This window comes from Bactrocera dorsalis, chromosome 1, assembly GCF_023373825.1.
Source record: "Bactrocera dorsalis isolate Fly_Bdor chromosome 1, ASM2337382v1, whole genome shotgun sequence".
NCBI classification, from domain to species: Eukaryota; Metazoa; Arthropoda; class Insecta; order Diptera; family Tephritidae; genus Bactrocera; species Bactrocera dorsalis.
The window spans coordinates 7641835-7654985 of record NC_064303.1 but is presented as its reverse complement, the minus strand read 5'-3'; the positions used below and the strand labels follow the sequence as shown (position 1 = coordinate 7654985).

At 31.9% G+C, this 13151-nt stretch overlaps 1 protein-coding gene across 10 annotated transcripts in view; it reads left to right on the top strand.

Annotated features, from left to right (window-relative positions):
* Positions 1 to 13151, top strand: part of LOC105233641 (protein FAM102B) — a 183074-nt gene that overhangs the window by 153034 nt on the left and 16889 nt on the right. For 8 of the 10 annotated variants that reach the window (XM_049457080.1, XM_049457042.1, XM_049457062.1 and 5 more), the window contains 5 exons: positions 2174 to 2485; positions 2555 to 2802; positions 2878 to 3269; positions 3391 to 3473; positions 10888 to 12246. In XM_049457080.1, coding sequence (XP_049313037.1) covers positions 2174 to 2485; positions 2555 to 2802; positions 2878 to 3269; positions 3391 to 3473; positions 10888 to 12246 — 2394 coding nt within the window. The remainder of the gene's footprint in view (positions 1 to 2173; positions 2486 to 2554; positions 2803 to 2877; positions 3270 to 3390; positions 3474 to 10887; positions 12247 to 13151) is intronic. The other 2 variants (XM_049457085.1, XM_049457086.1) reach the window with 2 other exon arrangements.

Below are 13151 nucleotides of genomic sequence, written 5' to 3'. Positions count from 1 at the left end.
GTATAAATATTGTATTCTAAGGATAACAAACGACAGTGAGATATCTGATGACTCTGCAAATGTAGACAGAATTAAAAACCTGTTCGAAGCTTCGTGTGAGAGAAATATATATACTTTTAAAGTACTACAGTAAGCTGAAGAGAAATTATTGATAAGATATTTGGTCTCTCACTGAACGAAGTTTTTTTTTTGCTATCCCCAAAATGTTCTATATAAGACCAGTGAAGGATGATCTAGACTTCTTAGTAAGCTGCAGAAAATCTATTGATAAAATATTGGGTCTCCCACCGAAAGTAGTTCTTTTGGTAGTTCTATGTAAAGATAGTCGACCCCAAAATATTCTATATAATTATTATAGCTCGCCGACTGTAGCTTCAAGACTAGTGAAGGCATATCTAGAATTCCTAACTTTGATATCGAGTTATTTCATAAGTAGACTAATTTGTTTGCCAATTCACAGCGGTATTTCATGGCTGAGGAGGTTGCTAAGTCACGTACCTTAGTGTCACTAGCTGCAAAATGTAAACGGGTAGTAACTCCGTTCATTTCCTGCGGTTCAATAGTTGATGGTTGGCCCTCTGTGCTTCAAAAGGTCCATAAAAAGTATCATAAATCCTAAGAAGTCTTGTGAGCTCTTCGCCCACAACAAAGTTCACCTTTCAATAGTTAGGTTATGTAAACTGGCTGATTTCTGCTGAGCCCACAAATTATCCCACTTGGACAGCTAGAGGCACCTGTCCGTTGTGATGCCCAAAACTCCTGGATCAAAAAGACCGTCGTATATCCACAAAACGACTAGAGCCTGTCACAAATTTACTGAGACGTCTCATACTCGTACCAATGCCAGCCAATTCAATAATTGTAGGAGTCGAAAACTACGGAATCCCATTGTATTAGCTGCTTATAAGAAGATGAAATATAATCATCGGAACACTTCCTTCCCTAATGTTCTGTCCCTATAAGATAAAGACTAACGTACCTTAGATATCACACTAAAAGTACTTCCGGGTGAAATAACAGAAATAGATATAAAGTACCGAAACAGATTTGGGATAGGTTCAAGTCACTCTGTCGAGGGTTAATATCCAACTACAAGGATTTTAAGCTTCACTAAAAGACTGTATATAGCTTTCGGAGGAAAAGCAAAAGCTCAAATAAAAATAATTCGAAATAGTATAGCTTGAATAATAATTTTTAAAAGATTTTTACTGAACGACTCTAAGATAAGTTCACAAAATCTCTACAAATAAAAGTTTGAAGAAGTTTCTGAACTTTAGAAAGGAAAGTGAAAGCTTCAAATGACATTATTCGAAGTGGAATAGCATGAACAGTGAGTTCTGAATAGATTTGCGCTACGAGATGCGTTTAGAAAATGTTCACAATTGAACGTCTGTAAAATTATCAAAGCTTTCGCAGGAAAAGTGAAAGCTCAAAAGGCCATTATTCTAAGTATTATAGCTAGAATAGTAAATTCTGACAAGATTTTAGACTAAAAAGCTTTGCGATGAATTCAAAAAATAACCACAAATGAACGTCTGTAGAAGTCTCTGAGCTTCCGGAGGAAAAGTGAAAGCTCCAAATGACATTATTCGAAGTATTATAGCTGGAACCGTCGGTTCTAAAAAGATTTTCGATTAAAAAATAAACGTCTGTAGAAGTTTCTGTACTTTCGTTGAAGGCTCTGAGCTTTCGACGGAAAAGTGTAAGCTGTTGTCATAATGCCAAATAGTATGGTTTGAACTAAGATTTCTGAAAATATTTTCGATTGAAAAATTTCCGTACCGAACCGTTCCCATTTCACTGATGTGAAGATCCCTCTTCTTTCCAGCTCTTCAATAGTGCCTCCGAAATCTTGTATCTCCAGTTTTATTTGCGTTAATGGCAAGGCCACTATCACGCTGAGATACCCTTGTGTCTCGATACTTAAGAATTCTGCCTTGACGTATTCTTTCCACAAACCTCAAGTTTTATCAAGTCCAATCTATCGCAAGGAAGACTATGCATAAGGATAAGATCAACCAAAATCAGACCTATTACAGTGTTACAACGTTCCTTTTAGTTTAAAGACTTTGCATAAAGAGACTGCATTGTCGAAAACTTTGATCCACAAACTTCGGAATACCACTTTGTATCTTATAAAATTCTTAACATTGATTTCCCTTTTAATCCACAGAGAGGAGGTGCGCGATCATCGTGTAGTATGGAATCGCAACTTCGAATTTCCCTGCAAAATGTCCGCCAATGCATCCACAGGTGTATTGGATCCCTGCTATTTACGCATCTCCATACGCAAAGAGATGAAGGGCGGACGTAGTTATTTTAAGTTAGGTTTTATCGATATAAATCTTGCCGAATTCGCCGGCGCCGGCCTGACGTCACGACGCTTTCTGCTCGAGGGCTATGACTCGCGTCATCGTCTGGACAATTCCATGCTGCTGGTATCCATCAAAATGCACATGCTCAGCGGTGATATACTCTTCAAGGCGTAAGTGCAAGCGCGCTTTAATATTATTTCATTGAATTTATTTTTAATTTTTTACATCCAATTCGTCAGACCCACGCCGAATCTGAAGAGCAAACAGAAACCCTCAACAGATGACCTGGCCACCGCGTCGACGGGTGTGGGCCTACAGACGCCCACCGCCACAGCGTTGCCCAGCATGGGTGGCGGTGTCGGCAGTAGCGGACCAAGCGTCGGCGGCGGCAGTCAAGGCATACCGGTTAGTGTTGGTGGCGCTACGCTAGGCGGCGGACTGAATAGCGCGACCAGCACGCGTCCCGTCTCCACCGTGCGCGAGGATGGTAAGCATTGTTGGGAATTTTACTATTTTTAGTTCAAATTTTATTTTTTAAACTAATTTCCTTGCCTCCGCGCAGATTTGGACCCCCAAGTAGTGATCGCTTCGATTGTGACGGACTCCGGCTTGTCGGAATCTTCCGAATCGGCTACTACACTCACCACAGAAGCGTTGCTGTTGCAGCAACAACAACAGTTTATCGCTTATCCACCGCAAAATACGTTAGGCTCAACGACAACAACAACAACCACAGTCGTGACATTGACGAATGCACAACAAATGCAGCCATACGCTGGCATTGGCAGCGGCACCAGTGGTGGCGGCGCAGCGTCCACTATGGGCATTGTCGGTAGCAACAATTGTGGCACGACCAGCGCGAATGTGATGGGCGGCGGCGGCCTGGGTGGCACTACCGGCACGTCGTCGATTATGGAAATGGGCCACTCGCGTAATTCCAGCAACACTAGTCAAGTGAGTGCGCGCGCCGCCAGCATAAAAGACACAGTGATTTGTGCGCTTTTAACTGCAATTTATTAATATTTCACCTTTTCTTCTTCTTCTTTGCTTTCTCCCTCTCTCTTCACTTTGTTAGATGTCGAAGGGTTCGGGTTATAGCAGTTTTTCGCACAGTCAACATTCGAGGCAAAGTTCTGAAGGCGATTCGGGGCATGCAAGGTAAGCGTTTTGTTTGCAACACTGCAACAACAACAACAGCAATTAATTTATTTAATATTATATTACCTACCTTCTTTCGTACGTACGTATGTATTGTATTTGTAATTACCAATTCTCTTTTCTTATCAATATTTATATACTAATTTGCCATCCAAAACTAATTTGAGTACAAAAAAGTAAAATCCAAAAAAAAAACCGAAATAAGCGTTTAGTTTATGTATGGTATTATATAAATTTTGTATGAAATAGTTACGTTTTTTGTTTGAAATTCTACTTTTTGTTTTTGTACACACACAAATGCCTACTCAATACTCAAAACAATTAACAATAACAAAGCAACACTAACAAAAAGTATATTTACAACTAACAACAATAACAAAGAGGCGCCAAGTCGTCGCCGTTTTAACCCGCTAAGCTACTACCCAACATTCATACACCTACTAAGCTACTAAGTAACAAGCAGAAAAAAAAACAAAACAACAATAACAAATTAACACTTCTCAAACGCTCAATTATTAAACTAATTTTGTTATATAACAGTTTTAAGATAATATTTTTTGTGTATTTTTTTAAGTTTACTCCGCCGTGGGTTAATTAGCTTTCACTCTACAATAGCGTCAAGTAAATTTTACTTGCCATTTTTAATAGTTTAGTTATGTAACAGTTTTTTAGCCTACATTTTGGTGAGAATTTAAATTTTTAGCGTACTTTTGCATTTTTTTATTCACAAAATTGCTAATAGCGGCTTTTTTTAAAAAATTTTTTTTTTTACTAAATTTCTCTTTATCCATTTTTGAACTGCTAGCTTTGAGTTAGTTTATTTGCTACCTCAAATTTTCTCTATCTTCACAGAACATTAAGCGTTATAAATTATTATAATTCATTGATTTTTTTTTTTTGATTCTTATTAAGTAGACTTTAGCCTTACTAAAGTTCAAAGTATTCGATTTTACATTGTTCTACGTTCTAACGAGCATCGTTATTTTGCTGCTCACGATGATTGTTAGTCGAATCGATGCACGTCCAGGGTTCGTTAAAAGCTCACCAGGCTACATAAGGGTTAATGTTGAGCTGAAAATCTTCACTCAGTGTGTTTTGCATCAATTAATTTGTTTTTGAAAAGTTCAAAGTGCATAAAAAAATCAAAATATCTAAATTAACTGAAATTAAATGGAATTGAGCGGAATTTAGAAAGAAAGTAAATGAAAGCCAAACACAAAAAAAAAATAATTTTTTTTGAAATTTAAATGATTTTCAATGATCTAAAAAGAAAAAAAAATTAAAATTAAATTGAAAAATTAAGATTTATTAAGGAATAATATTTAAATTAATTAAAGAAAATTAATCATCTTAATTAAACTTAAAAAAATAATAATTAATAAAAAAAATAATTAGAGTCAACTTAATTAAAATTAAACATAAAATAATTGGTAAAAAAAATTAATTAGAATCAATTTAATTAAATTAATTACTGAACAATTAATTCGAATCAATTTAAATAAAAATAATGAAAAACAGTAATTAAATCAACTTTATTAAAATTAAAAATAGTAATAATTATTAAAAAACTAATTAGAATAATTTAATAAAATATATAAAATAAATTAATAATTAATAATTAAAATTAAAAAAATTAAATAAAAAATTAATAAAATTAAAAGTTTTATAATTATCAAAAAAGTGAAGACAACGAAATATAAATTAAACTATATTGTATTACATTTACTTGGAGGCATTTTAAATAAATACATATAAGCATAAATTGAATTGAAGTATAAATTAATAAATTTTAAAATTATAGTTAAATAAATAAAATTGAATTAATTAAAAAAAATGCAATAAAAATGACTACACCAATTATATAATATATTGAATAAAATTGAGGGCAATTTTATTAAATATATGAATAAATTAAGTTGAGCTAAAATTAAATTAAATTAAAATTAACTATAATTTATTTAATTTATTGCAAACTGAAGTAAATTTAATTAAATATGTACTGAATTAATTTTAATTGGCGGCTAAATTAAATTAATTATAATTAAATTTAATTAAAATTAATCGAAATCTATCGCATTACAAATTATATAAAAGACATAATATTTCATTCAGACTAAATTAAATCACAATTCAGTTGAAAAATTAAAAATAATTAAATAGTTAATTAAAATTAATCATTTTATTTTAAAATGACGTAAACAAAACAAATAGTTAACGATGCTAAATTGAAAAAATTTTGAATTGAAATTGAAGAATCGAGTTTTATGGAATTATAAATTCTTAAAACTATTTAAAAAATAATTTTTATATAAATAACTAAAATTAATTTAAAATTAAAATTAGTTAATTAAAATTAATTTAATTTATAATTTCACTGAACTAAATAAATTTACCTAATGGGATCGTTTCGGCTTTGTTACGAAGGCTAAATTAAATTAAAACTAATTGCACTGAAATGAATTGATTTGAACTGTATTTAATCGAATTTAATTGAACAATGTGATTAATCGAATTCTGCTGAACAATAAATTCTGTAAAAAACGAGTAGTTTTAATAAGGCTAAATTAAATCTGTATTAAATTGAAAAATTTAAACTAAGTAAAGAAATTAAATAATTAGTTAAATTAATAAAATTAAATTTTTTATAATTTTTCAATAATTAACTAAATTGAATTAAACATGCGAAATAATTCAAAGTGAAACCAAATGCATTAAAATACAAAATGTTTCATATTATAATATGATATATGTATGTACATATATAATAACAAAATTATTCTAAATAATTTTCAAAAATAATTTGATTCTTCTGAATTCCGGTTTTAATTGAAATAAGCTACTTAAATTTGGAAAAAAAATGTTTCTTATATTGGAAGAAGAAAACTACATAATTATAAAATTAGATACAAAATTTCAAAATGTTTTCAAAAATCTTTATTATTATACTTTTATTCTCTGAAAACACCGTAAAGGCCATTGTCAAGAGTGTTCGTTTGCACATAATTGCACAAAAATAATATTTGCGAACTCAAAACATTTTTCAATGCTAAGTTTAAGGCCATTGCGCGACAGTTTGTCGTACGCTCAAAGGTGACGGCATGACTCAAGGCATATAATGTGCGTAAATATATAAGCAATACACATATATTCGTATGCATTTGAACGGAAATTGGTATAAAGTTGCACAAATAACCAAGTAATGTTTATAGGCTGCCGCGTAATTTCAGTGAAATTATTGAAAATTGTCAGGTGTTTCATTTTAATCTAATGATTTATTGATTTTGTAGGTTCGTTAGTGTAAACAAGTTAATTTGACACAGAGTGCTTTACGGCATTTGTTTTCCCAGCCCAAAAATGTTTGCTTTCAAGCAAGAAATTCAAATTTCCTAAACTCACTTTCAAATTTTTCTTTCAAACCAAAAACAAAAATTTGCTAACCTCACTTTCAAAAACTTGTTCAATGGTTTATTGGTTTATTTCTGCGTTTGTTTTGCTTGCAGCATTTGTCACTTGCAAATGCACACACCAAATTGGCAGCCAGTCAAATTTGTTACCGAAAGCGAGCAGTCTAAATTTGTACATTTATATTTGCAAAAATTTTATACAAATTTGCATTTCGCATTTGCCAATAAATTCTTTAGCTCGTAAAATTATTTTGTTGACTTTACGCTGTTGTTGTTGCGTGGCGTCGTTCGAAGATATTGAAATTGTGGCAAATGTTTCACTCGGAATTGAGTACTTATAAGTACATATGTTTGTATACCTATCTAATTTTGATTATTTTTCGTGTAATTTTGGGGCGTAAACCGCGATGAGCTCATCTCTTCGGCACGCAGTTGCAATTATTTTTATCAGTGCACTTGGAGTTGGTCGTAATTAAAATATTTGTTTTTGAGTTATGAGGGGCGCAGCTTATTAATGCCAATTTTGGTCAGAGACAGTTAGAATTTTATGAGTAAAGAGGCCTACGCTCTTGGAAATATTGGATATTGAATTCATATAGCACGATATTACCAAATTTTAGACTCAAGAGTTAGTTACTTATTTCCATAACCGATAAAATTTGAGTGGATTTGTGAATACATCCGATTTTTACTGTTCTTTCTCTCCATACAGTGATGATGATCTCCTTGTTCAGTCAAACATTTGTCTTTCGCACAATTTTTCGTCATAGTAAAGCTTAGAATTCTGACCTTACACGCTTCTTGAATCAAATCTTTCCTTTCTACAACACTTTTGTGTAATTTTTAACTTTTGATTTCAAATTCTGTTCCTTTTTAAACTAATTCTTAGTTTTCCATAAACTTTTTCACTACCTACTGTTTTCGTTGCCTCAGTGCCTTCACTTTTGGCTCATCTTTTCCAACCAATATTGACGGTACCCTCATTTCTCTTTGATATTATTAAGTGTATCGTTATTATCCTTTATTTTATTCCGCTTTTTTCTATTTCTACAGCATCTATATACATATTTCTTCTCCCATTCTTTCGATTTTTTCTATAAGTCTTAAATTGATCTGATATTATCTGAAAAAACATGTTCTAGCGTCAAAAATTTTTCTACTTTGTCTGAAAAAAGGCAAGGTAAAATTATCTCGCTATTTCCGTGTTTCTACTCAATTAAATTCTGACTCCAGTATACCCTGGAGTCATATATTAAAGTGAAAAAACTCAAATTCTTTTTTTGTAAAAAAACACTTTAAATTCTTTTTGTGTAAAAAAAAACAAACTTTCCTTTGATATAAAAAAAATATTTTTTCACTCAAATAAATTCCAACTCAAAGGTTACTGTAAAACTTTTGAAGTTTTTTATCTATAAAAAAGTTTGTTTATTAAAAAACTAGTATTTTGCTAATTAAAAATTTTTTCACTCAAATAAATTTTTACTCCAAAAGGTCACTCAAAAATTATAGTAAAAAAATCAAGTTCTTTATTTGGAAAAAACTTTCAGTTTCTCGTTCGATAAAAAAAAAACCTACCTAATAAATGCTGCCTGAAAAGTGTCACTCATAAGTTACAATCAAAAAACTCAACTATATTTTCAAATAAAAATTTCAATTGGCAGTTACTTTGAAATAAATTTGCTTTGAAAATTCCACTTGAGAAAATTATTAACTCAAAACAGTTTCGTTTCTTGTGTAAAGAAAGTCCCATGCCTTCTTTGTTTGATAAAAAAAACAAGTTTCCATTCTAACACAAAGTCACTCAGGAGTCATAGTGAAAAACTGAACTATCTTTTACAGAAAAAAAATTCAATTGGCGGTTGTCTTTCAAAACACTTGTTTTGAAAGAACTACCGAGGTACAATTTTACGCTCAAAAATTTTCACTCGAAAAAAATTTTCACTCAAAAAATTTTCTTATTTTTTTGTTAAGAAAGTCTCATGCCTTCTTTGTTTGATAAAAATCAAGTTTTCACTCAAATAGATTAGAACTCAAAAAAATCACTCAGAAGTGAAAGTGGAAAAAAACTCAATTATTATTTTTTTTTTCATTCAAATAAATTCTGAATAGTGAAATAAAAATTTCAACTATTTTTTCCACTCAAAAAGGTCACTCAAAAGTTATAGTGAAAATAGTTATTATTTTTTTTCCATTCAAAAAAATTCTGAATAGAGACATAAAAATTTCAACTATTTTTTCCACTCAAAAATCTCACTCAAAAGTGACAGTAAAAGAACCTAAATTTTTTTTGGAAAAAACGTTTCAGTGTTGATTGCGTTTGTTTCAAAAATTAGTGTTGCTGGTATTACTCACATCTCACCACTTTTACTTAGAGTTTTAGCTCACGCGTAATTTTTAACGCTTTGTTAGTGTAATATTATTGCAAATTTCATCTTCAGTAGTTTGAAAATTCAAAGAATTGGTTGGTTGCTCTACTTATTGGATTGTGGTTTGGTTTCATGCAAAACTAAAATTTTTTTTAACAATTTATTTATTAAAATTTGTAAGCAAAATAATTTTGAAAACTAATTTTTTTTTTAACTATTTATTTAAGAATTGGTTTAGAAATTTATTTATATATTTTTTTTAAATTTATTTATTGAATTGGTTTTAGAAATTTATTTAAGATTTTTTTTTTTGATTTTTTTTTGTTATTTATTAACGAAATTTTTTAAGCAATTCATTTATCGATTTTTTTTTAATTTTTTTAACAATTTATTTATTGAAATTCATTTATAGATTTTTTTTAATTTTTTTTTAATTTATTTATTGAATTGGTTTTAGAATTTTTTTAGGGAATTTTTTTGTAATTTGTTTATCGAAATGTTTTATTTATTTTTTTTTAAATTAATTTATTTATTGAAATTTTTAATTGATATTTTTTTTAATTTATTGAAAATGATTTGGTTTTAGATATTTATTTAGGATTTTTTTGTTATTTATTAACGAAATTTTTTAAGCAATTTATTTATCGATTTTTTTTTAATTTTTTTTTTTAACAATTTATTTATTGAATCGATTTTAGAAATTTTTTTATGAATTTATTTATCGAAATTTTTTTACTGAATTTTTTTTTTAACAATTTATTTATTGAATCGGTTTTAGAATTTCTTTTTCTGAAATTATTTTTTGTAATTTATTTATGGAATTTATTATAAAAATTGTTTATGATTTTTTTTGTATTTTATTTCTCAAAATTTTTTTATGATTTTGTATTGAATTTGTTATTTTAATAATTAAAAAAAAAATATCAAGAATTTTCAAGATTTTTTTTTAATTTTTTTTTTAATTTTTTTATTTTTAATTTTTTTTTTAATTTTTTTTTTTAATTTTTTTAGCAAATTATTTATAGACAATTTATATAGCAAAAAATTATATTACGAAATTTATAATAATTTACATTTGATGGCATAATTTTAGCGTAATTATTTGTATTTGTAGTTTTTTATCATTATTTTACATAATTTTAGGCGCATAACTTTTAGCAGCAGCACTTAGCTTAGTAATTTTAGTTTATTATTTCTTGCAATTCAATATTTTTCCTCTAATCAATATTTTTTCGTTTCTTTGTATTCTATTTTATGTTGATTTTCGTAATTTTTGTAAATTAAAATTTGAAAAATTTGTAAAACGAAACAATTGTTGGTATCATGGGCACCATCCACCAACACACAAACAACAACAATAACAATAATATTGTTTGGTATAAAACCTGTGTTGTTGCTACACAAACACCGCAACTGCAACGAACGTACGCAATGTAAACCTATATAACTGTAATGTACTGTATTATACCGTTATGTAATGTAATGTAAATTTGCGAAAATATTAACGACATTGCACCAACGACCGAAAAAAAATGTGTGAATCCAACGAACTACGCCGCACCATATTTTCTCTCTCTCTCTAACTCTCTACCACCCACCACCAACCACCAAAAACCAAAATCCACATACAAACACGTACCGCAGATTCAGCAAATCCGTTTCTCTACTTAATAGACTCAATCAGAAAACCGCCAACGCCATGAAGCTAAATATACCAGCGTTGAACCATCAACAACAGCCAACGGAAACTATCTGCGAGTATGAATGCGAAGAGTTGCTCTTTCAAACGCCGAACTCAACCATGCGCGATGAGGAGTTCCGCACGCCACTCAACGAAATGCCACCCTCAACCAATAGCTCTCTATCGATTTACGGTGAAAAGTTCGTGTTAAGCACGCCCTCGCCCACGTATCGCAGCGTGGCGAGCAACAGCCGCAGCGGATCGCGCGCCTCACAGATCTACGAAAGCGGCAGCGCCAGCGGTGTTAGTGGCAGTGGCAGCGGTAGCGGTGAATCGGGTTCGGAGGAGACCGCGGACGACTCGGGTTTGGATGAGAATTTCCATACGCCGCGCGTGGCCAAAATCAAATCGATGGAAAATCTCTCCATCATCGAAATGGAGTTTCATCGCGCCTCACAGGAATTGGATCGCAATTCTCCGCGTCGCCTCAAGTTGCTGGCCGAAAATGGCGGCGGTCATATACACAAAATACGTTCGCTTAGCAATTTGCGTTTCGATGATTATAGCGAAGAGCAGATCCGCGAGGAATTGCTGCGCATACGCGAACGCGCGCTGGAGGAGAAACATCGCTTCAATTTGCAGCAACGCAAAAATTCCACCTCATCCACGAATTCGGGCAAGTTGTTTGTGAAGAACAAGGTGGGCAATGCCAAGTTCATTGGCAACGATGACAGTCCACTGCCGCAGCAGCCAAACAACCAGCAACCGCCCTTATTTTTGCAACGTGGCTCACATTATCCCATCCAGAAAATGCGTTCGATGGGCACCATACCGGATTTGGTGACGGAACGCGTCGAACCGGATCCGTTTCTCACGCCGACTTCGGGTCGCAAGCCGAATTTTCCGCTGGTAACACAGTCGGCGGAGAAACCCTCACCGCCGTCGTTCGTTGCGCGCATACTTAACTACGATGTCGTGGACTCACCGTCCACGAATAGCCATAAGCAGCAGCAGCAACCACAACTGCACACACACGGCTCCCTAACCGAGCTCTATACACAGGATCGTGTGAGCAAGTTGTTGTCGAATGATCCGAGCACTGCGTTGTCGTTCATGTCGCGTACGCCATTTGAGCGCGCCTATCGTCGCACATTGCTGAAGAGTTCGACGCCGTTGCGTCAGGCACACGGCTATACACAGTACACTACGTTGGAGCAGCAGGAGTTGCAGCAGGGCGGCGGCGTACAACAGTACATGTTAGGTCATCAGGAGCCGCTACTGGCGCGTCCGCATTCGACGAACGCCGCCTACGAGTTAATGAGGTTTGTAGAGTGCACACAGTTAACCAATCAATCAATCAATTTCAAACAAGCAATTCTCAACTTTCATTATATCACTGCGTCACGGATCTTCTTAAGTAGTAGTTCGTACGCGTGCCTTAGATCTTAACACGTACCTATTAGTTTCGATAATAAGTTACATATGCGAATAAATTTCACGTCTCATTCGCCGCATCTTCTACAATTATGCCTTGTGGGTGCTTTTCCGGATTTTGAAACTATATTCGAAAATTCGTTCAAAAAGTATGGAAAATCTCGAGCTTTTCACCATAGAATTTTGTCGCAATTCTTACTAAGTAAAAAATTAAAAAAATGTGAAATAATTGATAAATCTTGGTTCTTGAGTTCCTTTAACTTTAAATCAGTTCTTAAAAAACAATCTTTCGACTAATTATTCCCCAACTTAGTTCTTCTAACTTAGCCTGTAATAGACATATACTAAAGTCATAGGTATATTTTAATAAAAATAAGGCGTGCTGGTAATGGTATAATTGAAACTTCTTAAAAAATAATAATTCTTATAAAAAACTGACTTAAAAACCTTGGGGACCTTCCGATATATTTCAATTGTCCATCCTTCCGATAATTAGTATCAAAACCACTTCATTATTTGTCTCCAACAATGCATAATAAAGCAATTTAATGTTGTCAATAGACAGTAATGTCGATAAAAAATCGATTTTAAGTTTATCGACCATGAAAAAAATCGATCAAAAATCGATAATTTGAAAAATATTTTTTAACTTATTTAATTAATAACTTTCTAAAAATTCAGAATGTATAATCGTTCTGAATATTGCAAAAATATCGATTAATTATCGAAATAATAAATTAATCGATAAATTTGTGTTAAAAAATATCGATTTTTCTATTTAAATGTATCGAAA